Raw genomic sequence first — 23,118 nt, 5'->3', positions numbered from 1 at the left:
CGACTGTGGCAAGAATATCCCCTGAAATAAAATCCTATGCTGACACCCACTGCTAACACATGCCAGAAAAGCAATGCATTAAGATCTGGTTTCATTATACAAATGTGGTGAACATGGCAAGTGAACCATCACAGATTTAAGTAATATGAACTAAATAAAGATGAAAACTGGAAAAATTAATTTGTTGTCTCAATCAACAAGCATTGTTTATTCATTATGTTTTATCATACCAGCTCAATATCACAGAAGAGAGCTTCAGAAAAAGAAACTTAAAACCTTACTAATCATGTTATGTAAGTAAGAAATTTCTACTGGAATTGTAAAATAAAGTAGATTTTTATATTAACTGCTTGCAAAGCATAAAGGCTTACAGTGGGTTCTTCTCCTAGCTCAGAATCCAGTTCAAACCTATGATGCAAATGTCAGAAGTCGAAACATGAAGACAATGTGCACCCACTCAAGGGTCTGCTATATTTCTAGTCTCCATTCTTTTCAGGATATCTTCCTTTCCCACTAAAACACTTTTCTGCGCGTTACAGAAGCTCCAGTTTGTTTGGCGTCCTTCAAAAATCATAATTTTATATTTTTTATTAATAAATCTATCAAGGTTTTTCAGCAACAAAATATTGAAGGAGTGAAGATGCATCTTGCTCTAATATAGCCCAACATATCAGTACATCTCATAGTATACCAGTACCTATTTTTGAGCTATTTCACCACATAGAATTTCTTATTACAGGTGCATGACCAAATTACTTACTGAATATGACATCTGGATTTTTGTGTTTGGTACCAATTTCACCTTTCCTTCACTGGTCAGATTGACATCTACAATTCTATTTCCATTGAAACCAATTTCAAGCTTTTTATAAGTCCAAAGGTAATAATCTTCTCCGTTTTCATCTGCTTCTCCAACAATCCCTGCATAGGAAACAAGTGTCAGCATCTATTACAGGTATTCTTTTAAGATATTTTGCATTTCTTTCAAAAAATATGCATTACAAAAGTTTTGCCAGCTAGAAGAGCAACATAAAGCGAACACAGAAGACCTTATGCTCTTCTTTTTAACTGTAATACCTGGACTCCACTTTCAACCCACAGGTCTCTGCAAGAAGCATTTTGTAATGACATTAAAAGAAAAAACATGCAGCTAAAACACTGCAGAAGACCCTTCAACAGTGTCTCTACTTTAATTGCAATTCTTACCAGATAAACAACTAGCTAAATACAGATTCATTTTCCCTAACAGAACCTAGCCAAGGCCTCTACAATTTCCCATCTTCCATCTATCTGTTCACTCCTTCTTCTCCCTCTTAAAAATTTTACTTTCGCTCTGTAATCCTCATTAGTTGACTTGCCAACACATGCTTTTTGCTCTCGTTTGCACACTAGTTTCCAATGCCTGCCAAAAATGTGGTTCTATATTAGGAAGAAATTCTTTACTGTAAGGATGTTGAGACACTGGGACAGGTTGCCCAGGAAGTTGTGGATGTCCCATCCCTGAAAGTGTTGAAGGCCAGGTTGGACGGGAGGGAGCTGTGTGCAACTTGATCTAGTGGTAGGTGTCCCTGCTCAGGGCAGCGGGGTTGGAACAAGATGATCTTTATGCTCCCTTCCAATTCAAACCATCCAAACCATTCTATGATTAATTTATTTTCAGTAAGTTAGTGCAAGATGTCTCATCTGCTACAGAAGAATTCCAGAGACTGTGCTACGCTGGAGGAAAACAGAAAAAGTCTAACAGTCAACAAGTTCACAGGCTGCAAGTGTCACCTTTGGTGTCAAGATCAAAGATCACATACAACATATAAAAGGAAAGTCACAATAAAAGCAGCACTCAAGATATACAAGAGTGGGGGGAATGGGAGGACAAGTCGGTGAAGGATATGGAAGAGGCTATCACAAAGCACCAGCTATATGAAGGAAGGGCTTTTGTGCATCACTTGCGCTTTTTGATTTTCAAGGTGGTATCTTTCTGTCATGTTTTTTACTCATGCTCATCTGTCAGGATTGCCTTCTGTATGCTCTCCACATGAAACATGTGCCAGTTCGTGCCTCCACCATACAGCCTGGCACCTGGCTTGCCATCTGCTCCCATGGTAGTATCCAGAACCATGACAATACAGACCTCTAAACTACTTAAAGGGCATTCTGATCAATCACTCACTGAAGGAATGAACCAACACAGCACTTCACGTACTTAGGGAATGTCCTGAAGCAATCAAGCCTAGTTGCTCTCTCCACTGTGGGACAGTAACTCAGGAAAAATATAAAATGGAATCATTTTCTCTGAATGCACTTAAAACCATCTGATTGCCTTTTTCAGGTTAGAAAATAGTGTAAACCTTCCAGAGCCCTCAAGCAGCAGTTTGATTACCTTCAGTTACTTCATTACCTTCAGTTACCAGCAGTAAAGGAAGGTTAATTTACACCTAATCTTTACTGAAAATATAGTACTCATTACAGGGTATTTTGAGGACTTCTATGGTGAATTTCAAGACTGAATGTTTGTGCATATGTCTGATATCAGTAAGCCTTATCAAGGTGCAAAACCATAAAGAACATAACGGATGAACTTCAATAAAGTTTGCCAGCAGATAGGAGAAGTGCCATGAATTCATCCATATGAGCCCAGAGCAGTGAATAGTCTGCTTTAAGAACAGATTTAAAGACAACTCGCCTAGAATTCCCAGCAAACATTAGCACCATCTGAACACTTTTCTTTTAAATTCTTCAGAGATAACTTTCTTTCGGTAGCACTAAGAAAGAACTCTAGCCATCTACATTCAGGGAACAAAATTTTGGCTTAATCCAGCTACAAGATGTGAATCAACAATGAGAAAAATAAGATATTGGGTGACACAGTACATACAGTACATGCTGGCTAGTAAGGTTCTCAACATAGGTAATCCAAATGAAGTGGATCAACATTACGCCCTTCACACAGTAACAAAAAAAGTCATTTCAGCACAAGCTATTTTTAATGCAAACTGATGGCAACCAGTTCTGGACACTATTTTCATAAAAACAAAAACCGCTTCTCAGTATTCAGAGTATTTCAGAGATGCCATCATAACTACTTAAATTCTTACACCCACATATTTTAAACAGTTCTAGTGGTTTTCTTCATTATAATTACTGAAATTTATTAACTATTTAGAAATAGTTACAGCTATGAAATGACAATCAAGCAGGTCTCCCTACCTGCCACCACATTACATGGTACTAGACAAGTCTATGCAACACACTCAAAGACACCAGCAAGGTGGCAGAGCCATGTGTACAGTATCATTCATGCCATATTCATAACAGAAATACTTAAAATAAAAACTATTCAGTGAACAGCAAGTCTCAGCGCTTTAAGTTTCAAGCAGCACTCAGAGCCTGAAACATTTCTGTTGTTGAAGAGACCCAAGGAAAACCAAAATTGTTGCAGATAAGCTATATTCACAGTTTTCTCCACTGTACAGGGAACACAAAGGTCCAAAAGACTCGTTCAGACTTGCAGATAAATACTTCTGATTGGTTCAGGTGCATCTTTTTATCATCCTTTCTCAGCCCCCCACAAGAACAGATTAATTTTTCAAAAAAAAGTCAGGTTAATATTGACCACTCTGAAGTCCTGCTAGTTTTATCTAACACTCAGGTGACAGACCAAAATTGTCAGCACTGCTTGCTTTCACACTTGATGTCAGATTACATCCTTGCATAATATTACCAGTACTTATGATGCTGCAGTCACCTATTATGTAGCACGGCTTGAGATTCTGGTTCCAAACTATTAAAACTTGCTTCTTAGTACTTTAAAAGATGATACCTAGATTCTCTATGTTTGTTAGCTGACTTCTTGTGCATAAAAAGCATACTACTGGGAAACATTAAAAACACTGGAATCACAGGAAAGCGAGTTTTTTAGCTGAGAGCATAAAATTTGTCAGTATATAGAAGATTTAGTATGTATGTTTGTTCTTTGGCATTTTAGATGATGAAACATGACCAGAAAAATCAATCCTAAAAAAGAAAGCCTCCAAGACTTGTTAGCCACATTGGATTCCAAAAAAGTCGGCTTAGCATTCATCATCCTTGGGCAATTCAAAGCCTACTTATCTGCTACTAGTCTAGAAAAATCATTCACTGGTCCTTTGCTGAAAGGCCAAAGCCATAAAAAATACTGTATCAACAACTGTCACTTATGAATGCTTTTAAAAAGCCTACCAGCAATTGCACAAGTACTACAGGAAAGGCCATACAGAGTAATTGAGGTCCACACCAAGCCCTGCTACAGAGCCATTACAGACAATAGGCAAATCAGCTGAAAAGAACAAAATCAATACATAAGTACTCCTCTTCAGGCATTATAATGGTATCTCTTAAAACCAGACACATTAAAACAAAACCAAAAATAAAACAGACCTTCCTGACTACTACATAAATAACAAATAAATAAAGAGTTAATATTTTTGCCATGTTCATCAGACAGATATTTTCTAAAACCAATCAAAATTGTAAGAAAGGGCTAAAAAAAAAGCACCCTTTGTCAAAATGAAAGAACGATGGATAGCATTACTCATACCAGCTATCAAAGAACTTTTCTCACATGACTTATACTACATTTTTGCAGATGTTGTGGGATTTTGTTTAGTTTGGGCAGGTTTACTTCTTTCATGGAACACAGGCAACAAAGACCTTATCTTACCAAAACATGCTATGGCTGTTTTTCATTTTCTTTCAGTTTAAATCTACAACATTAGGCCTTGAGGAGTTTAGTTGATTGTTATCAGTGCAAAGTGCAACCTGCAGAGCACTCTTGACTAGGTATATGATCACAGATTATGAGGGAGCAACAAAACACAGAGACCTTAGGAGACAATGGCAATAAAGATACACACATTTTTATTTAAGACATAAGCACTTCTAAACCCAAACTAATAATACTCAGCAAGAGAAATTTTGAGAACTGTAAAGGAGTAACTAAAATAAAACTCCATATAAGCAGACTACACAAGCAACACTGTTAACAGACACTAAATTACCATAAAAGTAAACCGAACAGCTTTTGCATTAGTAATAATGTAGCAAAATAAAGTTTAAATTCTGAAATAATTTTAAGAAACTTATTATTCATGATCGCAATAACATGGACCTTATATGTAACCTATCTAATTACCACTCACTTGAACATTTGAATGAATTTAAACTTAAGAACTTATTGTTATTAAATCAGTGATTGAGAAACAAACAGCTAAATATTATAATAATATCATAATAATAATATCATAACAATAATATCATAATATCATAATAAATTTCACTGTTTTTGTAATTCACCAGTACAGCCATCCTACTGATCTTTCAGTGTGATAATCCTTCAACTTACTTCACACAGAATTGATTAGGTTGGAAAAGAACTTTGAGATCAGTGAGTCCAACCTATAACCTAATACCCCCTTGTCAACTAGACCATGGCACTGAGTGCCACATCCAGTCTTTCCTTAAACACCTCCAGAGATGGTGACTCCCTGGGCAGCCCATTCCAATATCTAATCACCATTTCTGCAAAGAAATTCCTCCTAATGTTAAACCTAACCCTCCCTGGTGCAGCTTAAGACTGTGTCCTCTATTACTTCGTTTCATAATCTTGTGAATTTGATTTGCATATAAGTTTAATATTTTTGAGAAATTGTTTTAATGAAGCTTAGTCATTAAATGATTCCATGAAATCCATTAGTACAGGACATGAGTAGGTGTAATCCAGTTATTAATGCATAGTATCACTCACCCCATATTGGCAAGTCATCAATATACATCTGGTACCAATAATGATTTTTGATAGCATACACAAATGCATCTCTTCTTCCCTTGTCCAAGTCAACTTCACAGTAAGTAGTCTGCATTACATCATCTGCAAAAAATTAAAGCACAGTTGAAGATTTATTATTGAGCTGCCTCAAAGAGAAGGCAAACCAAGCAAATGGAGGAATGTAAATTGCTGAAGGCTCCAAGCCCCCTTGGCTATCCTCAAGTAAGTAATAAAACAGGACACTTAAAAAGGAAACATTAAAGGAAATACAAGATTGTTTTCAGAAATCTACACTTCCCCATGCAGAAGCTTCCCACATACTGGATAAGGAAAGGTTTCACAGTATCCTTTTGCTACTTCACCCACACTAAATTAAGGTACAAAAGCTGCTGGCAGATTCACCTGAACAGATCATGAGACCTCTCTAACAAGAGGTATGAAATTATCAACAAATACCTAAAACTGTTGACAACATTATCTCTCTATTTTAGTATAATTAGCCTCACTGACTAGAAATAGTGTTTGTAAGAAAAACTAAAACTTCCTAAAGTTCTCAGCAATTTTTATGAAACTACCTCTAAGGAAGAGACAAAGCAATCAGAGTAAAGATGGGGGGAAAAAGGAGAGAAGACAAAAATAGGAATAATGCCAAGAATGCACTAGAGGCTGCATTCGGAAATAAAATAAATCCACCTCTTTGAGCCAGAAACCTATTATTCCCCATCTACAATTCCTAAGTTATACAGTTAGCAGCCATTTTCTTGTATCCCAGTTTCCTTCCCTAATGCTTCCTTCTCAAGTAAAGAAAGACGAAAAGGTTCATATTTACAAAACTTCAGACAGCAACAGATTTCAAGACAAGCTCCCTCATCTACATCTTAGTAATTATTTTCATGCAACAAAAAGTGAAACAGTGAAAGTAAAGAATTCCAGCTTCTCCTCTCCCCTTTTTGTCATCACTAGAATTGAGGACCCATTTTAGTATATAAAATTAATTTATGTCCTAAGTACAGCTCTAATCTGTATCAAAATTCAGCTTACTTTCTTCTGTACACTAAATGCAAAATAAAGCTTAAAAGAAAAATCAAATCACCTGCACAGAAAAAGCAGAGGCAAGCAGAATATTTCTAACAAAAACCATAATTTCTCTGATATCAAAATATGTCAAGTACATCTGGTCAACAAAGCTATTTTTTTTGAGAAAAAAAGACAGTAACAAAACCATTCATGTCAACAAATGTACCAAGAAGACTTTCAGAGCATGGACAATATTTTCAAGGCCCATGCTGGTACATTCAAGAGAGGGAAGCCATTGAAGTTAGCACCACAGCTGAAACAGACTTAAAAATTCAAATTTGCACTTATGCCTCTACTGAGCTGGATCCTATACTTTTTGGACTATGTTTTCCCCCACCCCCAAAATGCCTATATGCTTGGCACTTTTTCATTTTAACAGATTTTTAAGTTGTCTTGACATTAATTAAAAGAAAAAAAAAAAAAAAGCCAACCCAAAAATCCCAGAGTCATTATTTTCTGGATTTGTTGCTAAGTAGGAACTCTTTCCAAAATATTTGGTACTTAAATGTCATACTATATTCAAATAAAGGATAACACCTTTCTAATACCACATTTTTTTATTCAAAGGATTGTTTAACACACAGGTCAAATGAAAATATGCTGTGAATTAAAATATGGGTATAAGAGAAAGTGACAGTGGCTGTTAAATAAAGCATTTGCCAGTGCCAAAGCAAGAAGCCTGTTTTGGAGAAGTGTTACAGGAGCAAGGCTGGCTTTAGGTGACTCTGGTTCACAGCAGTACCAGCACAGCCTAAGGACACCACAGCCAAAAGGGAAGGAGCAAGAGCTACCAATGAAATACAAGTCACACAAATTACAAGTTCTCTTTTTAGAGATCTTCCCATTTTACAGTCTGAATACAGAAGCCTTTGTTTGCAGTCATTAACCAAGACAAATTTGGTAGTAGACTGTAAGCTGCTCCAAAATACTCCATGGGCTTTAGGACTGCTGGAATTTGACACTTCTTTGTTTTATTAACTGAAGTGAGCCATTCTGCATATAATGCTTTAGGATATAAACAGCGGGGCTTGCTCCTGTTAAAAAAACAAAAAGACTTTGACGCATCATTTGAAGTGAAACAACTGCACTGACACCAGGCTGCAGATAGCAGCATGCCACAAAATAACCTGTCTTCACCCATTTTTATATATCTTATTCCCAGCATCCAGAATACCAGAAGACATCACAGAGATAGTACAACAAAATCTGGATTAACTATGTTACAAGTTGCTCTAGGGCACATACTCAAAACCCCAGCAGAATCATTAGAAACAATCTCATTCAATTCTTGCAAAACACAAGCGTGACATCACATATGGAATATGATGTCACCCTCAGCCATACTGCACAGTACAGTTCCTCTCACCACCCCCTAAAAGAAGTCAATGAAGACAAGTGCTCCTTTCTCCAGCTGAAGCTGTAGTTTAGTTACAGGACAGGACTAGGTGGTCAAGCTTAAATCCACTGTGTTAAATGGCTAAATGAAACAAGCTTAGAAGAGCATTCAGTGGCTGGGGAACCTGATGTCTACTTCATTACAGCTTTACCAGAACTAAGGTTTTACATATGTTAGAGAATTCTTGTCTATGTTATAGCTGGGTGTGTATCCAAGGAGCGTGACGTTAAAGAGGTTTTGTGTTGCCTCTGCATCAGGAATGTCAAAGAGGTAATATCTCTTATGTAACAAAGCTCCAGTAACGTCAGTAGCATATTTAGGAAATATTTTAAAAGCATGACAGTGTGGCTCATTACAAAAGGAAGTGTGCTTAGCCAAATTTCAAATTTCCTATGAGCAGCCAGATCAATGGGATTTTATTCGAACATGTGAACCATAGAAAACCTCACTGTATCTGACAAGACTGAATGGCATCCTGAATGGCTGCCATATATTCTAGTGGTGTTGCAGAAGGAAGTGTGGGCAAAGAATTCTCCATCAGAGATATGGTCATTTAGTAACATTTCTGAAGAAGCGCAAAATTCAACTTTGTACACAATCTTGCAGGGTATACCAAACAACAATAGAAAATAGACTCAGTTGCTAGCAGCAATGAAATTTTAGTTCTTCTCATTTAAAGATCAAGTTTGAAGGGTTTGTGTATTTTTTTAAGTGACTAAATTGAATTGCTTACCTTTAAATTTGATGTCAAGACCACTAAACTCCAATTCAACTCCTTGAAGTGCTTCCCCTAGGGTTTCATGGTAATGGCTGATGCTTTTTTTTGATCCCACACAGAATGGGAGAGAGAAGTATTTGTATGTTTCTTGGCGATTGTGGTAGGGTCCTACGGTATTCATCCATAAAACAACTTCCTCTTTATCTTGGTACTGAAAGATAAAGTTATTGAGTTAGATGAGAAGCTGAGCAGAATAAAAATGTTCAGAAGCTCTCACTCATATTAACTAGCAGGGCAGGATTATTCAATCACAGGCAACAGTGACATTCAAAGACAGCTGAACATTATTGTCTTCTGCATGACAGGGATTCAAGGGTAAAATGTTTAGCCTGCTTTCTTACAAAGAAAAAGCCTAGTTGATCATACAGGTTCTTAAAGCCTATCAGTGAAGTATCAGATGAGGAGGATATAAGAGAGAAGTAGAAGATGCAGTGAGCAAAAGTGGAAAAAAGCATAAGTCTTGAAAATAAATAAGCTTTTACTAATTTCATGAAAACACAGATCAGTTAAATGCAAAACTTTGCTTATCTCCACTGAAAGAACGGAAACACCAAATGAGCATCTTGTTAAACAAAATCTTAGCAAAGAAGTCAGGCAATCTACCCACATCCACAGATACACTGTATTTTCCTAAAAAGCAGCTCCCTTTCATTTTAGCAAAGGGTATAAATTGCGTTCAAAATTCCCAGAAGAGCACAATGCCTCACAGGAAGCACTAAAATTAAACTGTTGCATACCTACAGTAGCCAAGAGCCAAAGTCAGACAGAACTGTATTTTGATGCATTTCCAACACTCTCACAGTGAAAAAAACAGAACAGCAAGGAGTCTGGTGGCTGCCACGAAATTCTTTCTGGGAACATTCACTCTTCACTTTCCACAGCTACTGTTAGCCAGGAAAATATATTCCTTGTCTAGGAGCCAGTAATTTTTTTCAAGCCCTTATTACTTCTAAACAACAAAAGAAGTATATAAAGTCATTAATCTACCAGTATTGAAATATTGCACAAATTCGGGGAAATTAAGTGATGTGAAATAGTAACTTGCATTCTATCTGCATGCATCTGGATGAGGTATCAGATTTGCTGTTTACAATGCCTCTCACCCAACACAACTTCTTCACCTATAACTTCAACAGAATAGGAGGGACAGTAATGTAACTTTTAAGGCAGAAAAACCCCCTACTTATAACCATATGCACATGAAACTAAATCATTGTATAGGTCCTGATATTTTTTACGTACAAAAGAATGAAGTACTATTATAAAACCAAAACACAGACACAGAACATGAAAGTAAAAGGTTAATTAAACATAACTATTTCGTAGTGGACAACAGAAGTACTGAATACAGTTCTGCATCTCCCCTTTTAACAAATGCATGAAAGTTCTTCAACTCCATTTATCCTGTGGTTGTCTATACCAAAAGGTTAATGCAGAAATAATTAGGTACATGCCAAATGCAAAAAAAAATTCTTCAGATGAGATGTTTAAAAGTTAAACTCAAGGATTTAAATAAACATGCTTCAGAAAATAATTTAATCCCTTTAAACTAACTCACCATCTCAATTAAAGGCTCATCTTTTTTTGTTCACCAAGATGTACAAGGGTCATTCCAACCTCTTATGTGAGCAATTTCCAACAAGCAACTTAAAGTATCTTACTGATTTCATTCTGTGCTGCAGCAGACACCAAACACTTATCAGTTTCACACATCTGCACCTTTGCAAAGCACATACTTCAGAACATTTCTGACAGGTAAGGAACGTCAAAGAAGGTCCAAAGAAAAAGTAAACAACACAACAAGAGAAAGCAGACATTCCTCCTCTCTGCCAGCAACCAGAAAGGTTACACCAGTGCAGCACAGCTGACAAAGGAAGTTGGGAGATAAAACAAAAAGAAAGCAAAATCACAGCTCCAACCCTCTCAGCCACAGAAGCAGATAGTAGAATCTGCACTTGGAATCTGCCTCTAGCTCTTTCTTGCCAAGGCAGCACGGGACAAGCTGCTCCATATCTCTTCCTAGCCTGTTATGTCTATTATGTCTTGTGTTTCTTCCTCTAACAGCTGCAGAAGGTATTTCCAGCTCTTTCTCAAAATGGTCTTAACTTGTCAAGTGCCCACTTTAGCACTACTTATGCCAAACAGCTTACACGTGAGCTGACCTATGTCTCTGCCCAACCTTCACTAATAGAACATGACAACATCCTTGTATCTGTGAGTTCATTTTTGACAGTGCCTGAATAAAGAAAGCACTGACCACTGCTTTACTTAGCTGCTTGTTTCTGACGTGCTTCATACTAAGCTGGGACCTCCCCATTTTTGGAACTATACCAGAAGTGACAGAAGAGGCAAAAACTAACAGATTAGGAACACAATATGCAAAATCTTACTACATTTTTCTGATTTACTAATGGAACTGAATAGTAATTACAACATCTGCAATGACAAATTTGGTCTTTGCTTGTCTCTTATCTGCATAGTGTTTAGTCCTTCTTCAGGGCTTACAAGTTTTTCCCACAATGACTCCAAGATGCCATCAGCCTGCTCTGGAGAGTAAAGGGGCTAGATCAAACATAAGCAAAGAATTCAGTCTGCATTTATTACTTCCTTTCTCACAACCATCCCAGAACAGCACAGGATAAATCTGTTCAGGACTGCTACATAAATGAACACAACACCTCAGCCAGCCCAGGCTACACCTCACTCCCAGCAATCCTTGGTCACAGCCATTTGCCGTCCATCAGGAGCTCCCGTGGCCTTCCCAAGGTAAGAGTGCTGCAGTAAGCAAAACAACTTAAGTAACTTCAGCTTAAACTTGGGGGTGGTGTCTAGTAGAAACTCAAGCAGATTTTCTTCTCCCTAGATTTGTTAGGTTTTGCTCATTGTCAATTATAAAGATGACCTTTCACATTTAAATAAATTTCCCTGCCATGATCTATCTCATCCTCACATTCTTAGCCTAGTGGTAGGGTAATTTGGTGGCAAGAACACAGGACTATTAAAGAGTTCAAATTTGTGGTGGTTTGGTAGTGGGTCTTTGGTTTGGTTTGTTTTCTTTTTCATTAGTGCCTTCATAATATCAAAACTACAATATCTACAATATCAATATCTACAGCAAATAACAGTGTCAACACAAGGGAAAACATATTTAGGCATGACAAAGCACTAGAGTATCTTGGAGACTGTACTGTCACCTCTTTATGAGGACTGCTAGGTTTTGGGCCGGCTTACATATAACACACCTTTCAGCAAAAAGGTCACTATGAGAAAGAGAACATAAAGTCAAGATGAACACAGCAAATGACAAGGCAAAGAAGGTCAACAAGTAAGATGCTGCAATCTGTACTCTGGTATATCTCAGTAAGCTCTTCTGGTTTTGGCTCATACGAAGGGATAATGTACTGCATATAGCTCAGAGATCCTAATTACATTCATAGACACAAACATTTAACAACTTGGTCATGGTGCCACAATTCACATAGTTCAGTACTTCCACATATGAGAGAAGACTACAAAACACAATTTTATTAATGTTTCACTTACTGTAATTTATGAAAAAACGTCTGTAAGCTTTGCATATTTTTCTGCACTAAGCTTAATATCAGCTCAGTAATTTCAGCAACTATATGGAATACATAATGATATATTTATAAATGCAGACTGAAAACTCTCAGCATCAACACAAGTTACGTACCCATATAGCTGTTACAATCTGATTAAAGGGAGATAAACCTGCAGAAAATTTTTTCTATAATTGCCGACCAGGTGGTGGAGGCCCAATCTGCACCTCAAGTGCAACTACTTATCATCTACAACCCTTATCACATCTGGGGACATCTGTTCCAAAGCAGCACAGTATGGTCATGCTGCCTGTTCAGAGCACTGGGCTGCAGGGATGTGCCTGTGCAAGCTAAAATCATATCTAACCCATCTGCAGTTCTGCCTTTTTGCTGGCATTGATGGGTCCACCCTAGTTCCCTGCAGGACACTAAACGGGCAGGAAGCTGCTGAAGCCTGACTTGGCCAGGAGCAGACTTCTTCCACGTAACACAACTAGTGAAAAATTGGGAGTGTGCATCACTTTGAGGCTTAATACAGTTTCCATACATCTATACATGTTAGAAACTATTCAACTACAGCAGTGCTGAGACTACCTTCAGTACAGCACATGCATCTTCCTTTCCTGTTACCCAACAGGGCACTCATAATGTGGAAAGCAACTTTAGTTCTTTGTACAACTGCAGTAATTAGCATGGTAACCCTAAAAAAGACTATTTATTCTACAAAACAACTAAGGCCAGATTAAGTCAGTATACAAAAGGCTAAAGAAAAGGATATAAGACCATATGTTGATATTCTTCTTTAAACCAGGAAAACACTTTGCAAAAGATAGAGACAAAAATAGGATTAGAACTGCCAAATCTCATGTGATGATTCAGCAAAATAAATTCAAATCAAGACAGTTTCTTTCAGAAAGTATGTAATTTTACTCCTTTGCCCAAATACCCTCTCCACAATGCACATCTTTCAGGGAAAAAAAAAAGGACCAACATTATCTGTTACTGGCAGAACAAGGTAGAAGCATGACAAGAAATAAAAGAGGCAGCAAGCAAGACTCACCTGGCAAGTAATTTCTCAGGCTTGTAGTCCTCAGTATCTTACAGATATTCTATCTATCAAGCACTGTGATAACACACGTGTTCACAGCTCACATCCATGGCCTATTAAACTGTGGATTTCAGCCTCATGCTCTCCTTTGGACAAAGCAGGCTATTTCTAGTAAAACTTCTTCATTTCTCTCTGAATTGCAGGCCTCACCAAGAAGTGGCTAGAACTGTACTGGTGGCACAGGCTGAACTACTGTACATGCAGTACTTTTACTGTTACACCTCCAAGATGCACAAGATTGCTCAGGCACACCACGTCCTGCTTCCATGACATTTATTTCACCTCTTCAAAATGGAAACACAACTTCAAAGAGGAATCAGGCTGCTCATCTGCACACAACTTCATATGCAAATAAGTATTTTACATGCAGTGAAATGTTTTCCACAGGGTTTCTCTAACTAACAATTTTCAGATACTATACAAAGTCCTTAATTTTATATACTAATTTTAAATAAGCCTTACATTCTGAGGGCTTTAACATACTTCATTGGGGTACAAATCAAGCAAAAATGCTTTTCTCAATCATAATAAATTAAGAATTTTGCTACACAATACAGGCTGGGTTTAGTTTGCTTTTCAATGTTTTTCATGTATTTCCATGCCTTCAGAGCACAGACAATTACACTGAAGCAACGCTAAAATTAAAATGCTACCCACTCCCTAGAACATTCCCCTGCAACAAAAACCACAGGATATTTCAGAACGCTTTATGGTTTGTCTATTTCATCATCAATTCCAACAAGTCTAGCAATAGAAGATGTGAAAGCAAAGGCCAGGCAGAAGCCCCCCAGCCCTGTTTCTGCAGGATCAGCACACATTGTGATAAGGCCACCAGTACCCCATTGATGCTATCACTTCCACAAATAAAAGGACAACAGTCCAACAATGGTGCAAATATCAGAATACAGGCAATAAGCAAGTACACGATGCGCTCTGAACCATGAAAATAAGTCAAAGAATCACCAGACAAGTTTTCAGTTCTTGACAAACTGTCCTGCTGTGGTCTGAAGTTATGGCCCAGTACTGTCTTTTGACAAGGGAGATTTTACATGCTAAGTCAGAAATTTCTCTTCACTTACACTCATTTTAAATACCCATGTCTTGTTTTATAATTGTATTTATACTCTTCTTCCTCCAGAGAAATGCAGATGCGATTTTTAAAGACTAATTAATTTTTAACTTAAAGGACATAGCTGTTGATTCAATGACACTATCTATACCTTCTATCTCCAAAACTAATAGTACTTATAGACCTAGAGCTTCATGCAGAGTCCTCTCACAATTACCTTTTATAGTATTTGCTTAGAAGTCCACAATTATAAAGGACACATATAAAACCTTAACAGCTAATATACGTTAATACAAAAATACCTATTACAGCACACGAATTGCATACTATTCCATGTTATGGCAGCATTAAAAGCCTACAGCAGCACTTCTGTAAGTGCAGCATGCTCAGCACTGACAGCACCCTGTACAGCTGCAGCTGAAAGTAAACTGTGTCAGGATGCACAGCACACCTTCCCCCAGGCAGGGCAAGTGCCTGCGCACAAGGAGCTGCACACTGAGGAAATGGCAGGATAAGGATAAGGATAAGGGTGTGCATTCCTACCCACAGCTCTCAAGTCTTAAAAGTGGTGAAAATTTAATTTGAGATCACCAAATCCTGAATTTCCCTTCCGCTTCTCCAAAAGTGAGCAGAGCTTTCAAAATTTAGTAAAGCACTTTGATTACAAAAAACTTAATTTTCTAACTGCATTCATATTTAAAACTGCAATTCATTAAAACACAGTATTTAAGGAATATTTCCTTCAGGTTCTTTATCTCAAAATCAGTATACTACTGCAAAACCCTGGTCATGTTTCATTCATGCTATTAATGCTTCCACTCCCATCTCCCACACAAGATAAAGTATAAAAATATCTAAGCAAGGAGACAGCCTTCCAAAAAAATGTAACTGTCTTTCTACACCAACCATTCTTAACCTATCACATGATGTTAATAAACTGGACACCATGCGAACAAGAGTACTAAACCAAAATAGAGTTCTAATCCCTCAGAGTTGAGTAGTTTAGATGAAAAAAAAAATTACAAGCCCTCAAAAAGAATTTGTGATTTCTATTGGTTATTGTTTAGGAAATCATTCAGAAGACCTAAAAAGCATCAGAAATTACTTTCAAAGGGAGAGCTCAAAACCAAATAAATTCAATGACACCTTTACTTTTTTTTTCCCTAGAAGATTACCAAAAATAATTTAATAATGAATAATGCCGCAAGTCAACCAGTCCTTAAAATAAACACAGTGCTATGCTGAAAACCATCTCGCCTCAGCAGAAGCACAGGTTGAGCAACAAAACTGTGATCTAAACTAGTTCAAAGAATATCTGTTCCTTGAAAGTACTTAGATTAACCCTTCTGTCATTAACTGCAGCACCAATAAATCCCTTTCTGTTTTAAAAAATAAACACAATCCTAACCAGTTTTAAAGTTCTCACAAATGCACGGAAAGAGGAAACTAATTACCTGCCACTTATTAAAAAAAACCTATGAATACTATTTATCTGTTTTATTAAGAACACTTGGCAAGCTTACCACACCTCATCTAGAGAAAACTGTGTTAAGGAACTCAGCAAGTGTTTACCAGCCAGGCTGCTCAAGAGCACAGAAAGTCCTGTCAGCCAGACAGACCCAGTGTTTAATCACACCACACTCTAACCCACTCAGCTTGCAGGAAACAGAGCTGGTTTTCAGGAAAGTCTCATTCCAAAATCACATCTCAGCTTCTCGAACAAACTTCCACCTTCTCACACTGAAAGCCATGGGAAAAAAAACGCTCTAATGTAAAATCACAAACTGATGAAGCACTGGTATTTACTTTCTAGATATTCTTTTTGGGTAATATTGCAAGCTTGCACTTTAGAAAAACTAGCCCTATGCCAATGGGCGAGCGCTTAAATCGGCAGTGTTTTATGCACCCATTTTCCTCAGAGGTCCGTGGCAGTGTCCCCGTCCTGCTCTCGCCCCTCAGCCCATTTCCACCCTGTCCCTGCCTCTCCCCGAGGCGAGCTGTCACCCCGGCTGTCCCGCGGGGCTCTCAGAACCGCGCTCCGCCTCGGACCAGCGCTCTGAAGCGAGAGCAAACATCCTTCCCGAGATGAGGGCAGAGCAAACAGCGCTCTACAAACAAAGCACGCGTACCTGCCGGGGCGTTTATCTGATCCAGGAAAAGGTGGGACACCTCGCCCGGCCGCACAAGGATGTGCAAACCGGATCAGACAAACCCAGCGGCCCTGCCCCGAGCGCCCCGCTGTCCCCTAATGCCGAACCAGAACGCGAGGCCCGACTGCGGCCCGCGGGCCAGAACAGCCCGAGCAGCGCAGCGGCCGAGCAGGGAGCCCCGCGGGGCGGGAGCCGCCCGCTCCCCCCGAGGCCGCGGCCCGCCGCTCCCCGCCCCTCCCGCCCACCGAGCCGCGCTCTCCGCGCCGCGGCCCGAACGCCGCTCCCGGGGACGCCGGGCGCCGCCTCACCGTGTGCTCGTGCTCGTCGGCGCGGGCGCGCAGCGGCAGGAGCGGCAGGAGCAGCAGGAGCAGCCCGGGCGCCGCCATCTCGGGCCTCGGCGTCCCCAGCAGGCCCCGCCGCGGCACCGGCCCGCGCCCGCCGCCGACGCCACTTCCGCCCCGCCCGCCACGTCACCCGCCCGCCCGCCGGAACCGCGGGGGCGCTACGGGAGCGCTACGGGAGCCCCGCGGGGCGGGCGGGGCGCGGGCGGGCGCGGAGCCGAGCGGGCGGGAGGCGGCGCGCCCCGCGGGCCTGAGAGGCAGCACGGCCCGGGGCAGGATTGATATTGATATTGCATTTTGATCGATGAAACTCGGGAACTGTGTGATGCAGGGCTGTGTGCAAATACCTTCTGGACCGCGAGTTGAGGGAGCTGCGGCTGTTGAGCCTGGAGAGGAGGCGCAGGGGAGACCTTATCACTCTCTCCAACTGCCTGAAAGGAGGCCACAGCCAGGTGGGGGTTGGTCTCTTGTCCCAGGCAACCAGTGACAGGACAAGAGGACACGGCCTCAAGCTTGGACACTAAGCGCAGTTTCTTCACGGAATGGGTGATTAAACACTGGAAGGGGCTGCCTAGGGAGGTGGTGGAGTCACTGGCCTGGGAGGTGCTAAAGGAAGGACTGGACGTAACACTCGGTACCATGACATGGTGACAGCGTGGTGTTCAGTCTTAAGTTGGACTCAACAATCTCAGCTGTCTTTTACAAGCTCATCGATTCTGTGAAACACAACCGATTCTCTACGCCCCTCACACAAGCAACACGAGCACAAGGGGCCCAGGGCAGGCACTGAGGCAGCACAGCTGCACCCAAACCTTGCTCAGGGTAAGGTTTCTGTCAGGGCTGGCTAAGACAAAGCCCACAAACCTGCTTCCTAACTTGAAACTACCTCATAAAGTCAAAAAAGCCAAAACAACCAAACCAAACAAAATCCCCAATCCAAAAAGCTCATGGTATTGAATACTGATTTACCAGACAACTTTTAAACCAATCAAATACAGTAAAAAAATTCAAAGGCTATCTCATATAGTCTTAAAAAAGGGGGGGACTATACCATCTTCTCAAATAAAGTGAACCAACAAATAAGCAGAAGGACAACAAAGAACAGGAGCAGAAGACAGGAACTCCATGCTGTTACATGCCATCCATGCTTTGTAGGAATGACACAGAAAACAGATTTCCCTGTTACCACCACACCTGTACTAAAAGCTTTTCCCCTTGTGGTTTTACACTTTCAGTCTACCTTCCCTGAACATATTTCACAAGGTACAGTTATATGAAACCTTTTCCAGAGAGTCAGGAGATGGTGAATACACTATTTCAGTAGAAGCAAGGTCCCTGTAGAGAGATACTTGCCAAAACCCATGCAAAAGCCATGCTTATATTACACTTACAGACTAAAAAAAGAAAACCTAGACAGCTTTGATAACACCATATGTTTCTTTCTAGTCATTGCATCTCAGTCCAAAACAGAATAGCTTACCCTTGGGAGACAGAGAAGGGAGGCTTCAGCATCTTCATTTTATTCAGTACTTAAGTCTCTCAGTCAGCAACAGGGCCAGCCAGAGCCATCTGCTGCAGCACGGTTTGCAAGGCATGCTATACAATGAACAACCAACCTTCCCCAGGCCTGCCAGCTGCCACCTGACTTTGGTGGATTGGTTGATGCCCCTTCAATTGGCCAGGCCATTGAAGATTTACCAGCAATTTTATTAGCTGTTCAGTCTTTCAACTCTGATATGCATCAGTAACACTGTTCATTCACTCTTTCCCTCCCAAGCAGATTGTTGAGGGACCAGCAATCTGCTTGCATGCTGTTTACTTCTCTGGTCTCTTCTGATCTTCAGTTTCAGTGCACTTCTCATCCTAGGTGGAAGCAACACACACCACATGCTCACCAGCACACATGGAATCTACAGATAGAGGGTTTCCACATGTTGGGATCTAAGAGGCTTAAAGCAACTAGATGAATCCAGCCTATGTGGAACACACACTTTGGTGGCTAAGCAGGTGCATCTCTGTTGGCCTGTAAGAGACTTGGAAGTCATGCCTGTATCCTGATTGGTTACCTGCATCTACCAGTAAAGCCATTTTAGTGCTGTTCCTTTTTTCCTCGATAGGAGAAATTTGTGCTTTTACAGCTATCGTATGCTATCAACACAATAGTTTTGCAGTGATTGTTGGTCACTGAGATCCCTCAGTAATCCAGAAGTGATACAGGAATGCCTGAGGCTACAGCTGCATCTTCAATTTCCCTCCCTTAAGCAGTGCAGAAGGGGCCTGAACAAAATGCATTTACAGTATGTCTTGGCTCCCCTTGTCCCAGCTCACCTCTCCTCCAAACCAGAGCCCCACCAGCATTTGGCTTCATATGACAGGTCAGAATAATGAAGTATCTAAGCTTCAAAATGGAGAGAGACTGAAAGCCTACTTATGAGCTACTTTTCAGCAATTCAGATATAACCACCTCTCCATGGCAAAAGCAATAAAAATCCAGTACGCAGCCACAGTGTTAGGATTGTGCAAAAGCAAATGCTGAGATAAATCCCTTCCACAGAGGACATTTGGCTATAACATGGAGGGGATACAAAATTAAAAATTAGCTTGGAAAAATGGATCCCTGGGCTGCTTCAGTCCAATGGCATTAAAAGAGAATCTGCATGATACACTTCTATATCTTGCTCTTCCTTTCCTGCCTTATTACAGTTTTACCCACATCCTACAATGCTACTTTATGTTGTACCTGACAGATGTGGAAGCAGATAAATTCCTCTTATCACACCACAGCTCCAAGCTTTGGGGCACAGCTGCAGTCAGCACCAAGAAGATAGGGAACTTCTACGCAAAACCAGGGAGCTGTGTGTAAACCAAACCATTTGACAGCTGAAGACAATCAAGCAGCTTAATTTCTTCTTTTGGTTTATTTATTTTGTCCCTAATTTCTTCACTTACCCTTGCTACTATTTCCCTTGTTTTAGCACCAAAAACTCCTTTCCTCTTGCCAATTCAGCTAATAGTGCTGAAAACCTTGTTTCATTCCAAGAAGAGCACAGGAAGGCAGCTCTCACCTTGCCATTCCCTTGACTTCTGTGAACAAAAGTAAACTTTCATCGAGAGTCTATAGTGCCAGAGTTACTGGAGACAGCACTGAGGTTCCTTTAAAAACTAAAATAAAAATACAAAACAGAAAGGACACCTCTGTATCTACAGGCCTGCAGCACAACACCTGCATCCCTCTATCATCAAAAGGAGAGGGTGTATGAACTGCATTTGGAGTCACACCCTACGAGTTTAATGCATAGGTGGTATTTGGCATATGCCTTTATCCCTGAAAGCAGCAGGGGCTTCTCCACCTTCATTTGGTGCTGGTCAAGTCCCAGTTGCTGTCACTCCAGCAGCTTCACACACTGGGTTTGCAATCTTTCTCTCCCTGCAAGAGAAAGAACTGCAACTCTATCATCTGCTCTGCTGTAGACAGAGGGGAGCTGACACGATCACACAGAAGCTCTACATGTCCTACCTGTACCTGAGCGATCACGTCATACAGATGTATCTACATCTTTTTCAAGCCATTCCCCCTCTTCCAGCCCTGAAAACCAAGTAGGTAATGATGCTTAATTGTCTACCCTGAATATTATCTTGCAGAATTCCCATGTGTGTCACTCACAGACAACCAGAGTCTTAAACTTGTCCCCCAAGGGTCAGAATTTGCACAGAAGATTTCAAGGTCTGGAAGGGAGCCAAACCTGGAAGCCTCCTCAAGTTTGCAAACCTTCAGGCAGAAAAAAAAAGCTGGATATAGCTGTTGCAGATTCACATTGGTAGAAAGGAACAGTAGAGCCAGCAGAGTCCAGCCCCCAGGCTGTTCCCACTGCAGCCAGTTAAAACACAGCTGGTATTTGTGAGGTGTGTGGACTGATAATTTGAGATTCACTACACTATTCCAGAGTATGAAGTGAAACACTTTCATATTGCCACTATAATGACCCTATGTAAGAGATACAGAGCACAGCACTGCCACCAATTCCTTCTCTAATCTGAGAGCTCAGTCATGTGATTTTGTAGCACCATACCTGCCCTCTCCCTGAAAAAGGTTTAAGTACCCTTGGTTTGTGACAAGGTTTGTGACAAGTAAGGTCCCTTACTAGCTACCTTGGGAATTTTCATGGTAAATACACACACCACCTTCTCTGTCCTCCTCAGATGGGCAACAGGAAAAGGAAAGGCATTTTCAATGCAAAATACATTCTTGAAGACAGGTAATTTCTTGTTACCCCATGGTTTAATGATTGCTAGAGGGGTATGCCACACCTTCCAAAATGTCAGTGTAACTGTACCCAAAATGTTATGCCAAGCAGTAGTACATTCACCTGCTCCTGCTGTAATGACCATTCTTCAAACAACTTATTTTCTTTACTTTTTCAAGCTTGTTTTCCAGTCAAGCCCTGGTAGACTGTATTGAGGGATTTGGCAATAATGCATATCAGGATTTAGTGCCTAAAAGGACACGTGTGCTTTCTTGATCAAAAGGCAACTTCATGTTGGTGCAGGGCTTCCAAGACACACATCAGTGTTCTTCCCAATGATGATACCTTTTCTTGAAGCCTCAAAATACCAAAATTCTTCCAAATTAAAAAAAAATTATAGAACACCAAGAAGTACCAGGAAAAATCATGGGAAAAGTCACCAAAGCTTCAGGGAGGATAAAGGGGATGAAAACATTTGGGTCCCACTTATAAATAATTTAAGACAGCCCCAAAAATATCTGTACAAACACATATATAAACAGAAAAAAAATCTCATATTCCACAGATGTTGAGAGATTCAGCGACCTCTTGGGGGCACAGGTGGAGGATAAAAGCTTTCACAGCTTACAGGCCTATAAAAAGAGAATAAAAAAGCATGTAAAAGTAGTGGAAAATAGAGTTCTGGAACAACACATTGCATGCAATAATATCATATGTAAGAACACTGTACAACCAATAGTCATACAATAAGAAAAACAGGCTGTCTGATTCAGCAATAGAGCAGATGTCAAGCTGCCAGAGCTCCTGTCCAAGCTATTTCTTCTGCTCTTCAGCTGCAGTAATTCTACTATTACTGGAAAGAGATGCTGTAATAGTTGGTTGAAGTAAAACTTTGATAGTATAGTAGCTTTCTCCTGAAATGAATATGCAATAGGAAGAGATCAAAAGATTCAAAATATTTTTTCAAACTAACTACAGATAAATTCCAGCTCTATCCTTGACAAAGCAAAGCCAACAATACAGAATTTGCTGAACCCACAGAGTGCCAATTACTGCTTTAACAGTTTGAGAATTTTACTAGTATTTATACTGAGAGAACTTTTTGGGGAATAGACTTCATAGACTTGTACTGGTTGGACTAAAGGAATGTTTACAAGTTATTTAAAATTTTGATTGAATCAAGGCAAAACTCCTCAACATCTTTTATAAAACCAGTGCAGTTCTTTCTTTGAGGCCAGTAACACTTATGCTTGTAAACATATATGCTCTGGGGAGATCTGAACTTTGTAAAAAGAAAAAAGTCCAAGAGAATTCAAAAAGTAACTTCCCCTTGGACTATGCTTTGTATGTTCCAAGAGGATATTTTCAGCAGGGTCAGGTACTAAATCTCTGCCAAGGGCAGGATGCAACTCCACCTGGTCAGTCTTATTATGGCAAGTGATGTGTGCTTCACTACTGCTACCCCTTGCTGTGCATGAACCACAGGCACAGCATTGCAACAGCCTTGTTACCAACTAGGAAACATATTCCTCCACATATTACAGATGAGAAACAAAGACACTACCATTCCTAACAGCGTATATTGCAAGATAACA

At 40.1% G+C, this 23,118-nt stretch overlaps 2 protein-coding genes across 4 annotated transcripts in view; both read right to left on the bottom strand.

Moving 5' to 3' along the window:
- Nucleotides 1-17,407, bottom strand: part of TM9SF3 (transmembrane 9 superfamily member 3) — a 41,149-nt gene extending 23,742 nt beyond the window's left edge. Inside the window, exons 1-4 of the mRNA XM_085065452.1 lie at nt 17,247-17,407; nt 9,007-9,202; nt 5,780-5,902; nt 761-921 (exon numbers count right to left, since the gene is read on the bottom strand). Of these exons, the coding sequence (XP_084921578.1) occupies nt 761-921; nt 5,780-5,902; nt 9,007-9,202; nt 17,247-17,324 (558 nt within the window). The 5' untranslated portion in view covers nt 17,325-17,407. The remainder of the gene's footprint in view (nt 1-760; nt 922-5,779; nt 5,903-9,006; nt 9,203-17,246) is intronic.
- An 817-nt stretch (nt 17,408-18,224) lies between these two features.
- PIK3AP1 (phosphoinositide-3-kinase adaptor protein 1) overlaps nt 18,225-23,118 on the bottom strand; it is a 39,483-nt gene continuing 34,589 nt past the window's right edge. For 2 of the 3 annotated variants that reach the window (XM_085065449.1, XM_085065451.1), the window contains one exon: nt 18,225-22,155. In XM_085065449.1, the coding sequence (XP_084921575.1) occupies nt 22,101-22,155 (55 nt within the window). In that variant the 3' untranslated portion in view covers nt 18,225-22,100. The remainder of the gene's footprint in view (nt 22,156-23,118) is intronic. The other variant, XR_014853225.1, reaches the window with a different exon arrangement.

The sequence above is a fragment of the Lichenostomus cassidix genome, chromosome 6 (genome assembly GCF_008360975.1).
Source record: "Lichenostomus cassidix isolate B80296 chromosome 6, HeHo_3.0, whole genome shotgun sequence".
Classification (NCBI taxonomy): domain Eukaryota; kingdom Metazoa; phylum Chordata; class Aves; order Passeriformes; family Meliphagidae; genus Lichenostomus; species Lichenostomus cassidix.
This window is presented reverse-complemented; position numbering and strand designations above follow the sequence as displayed.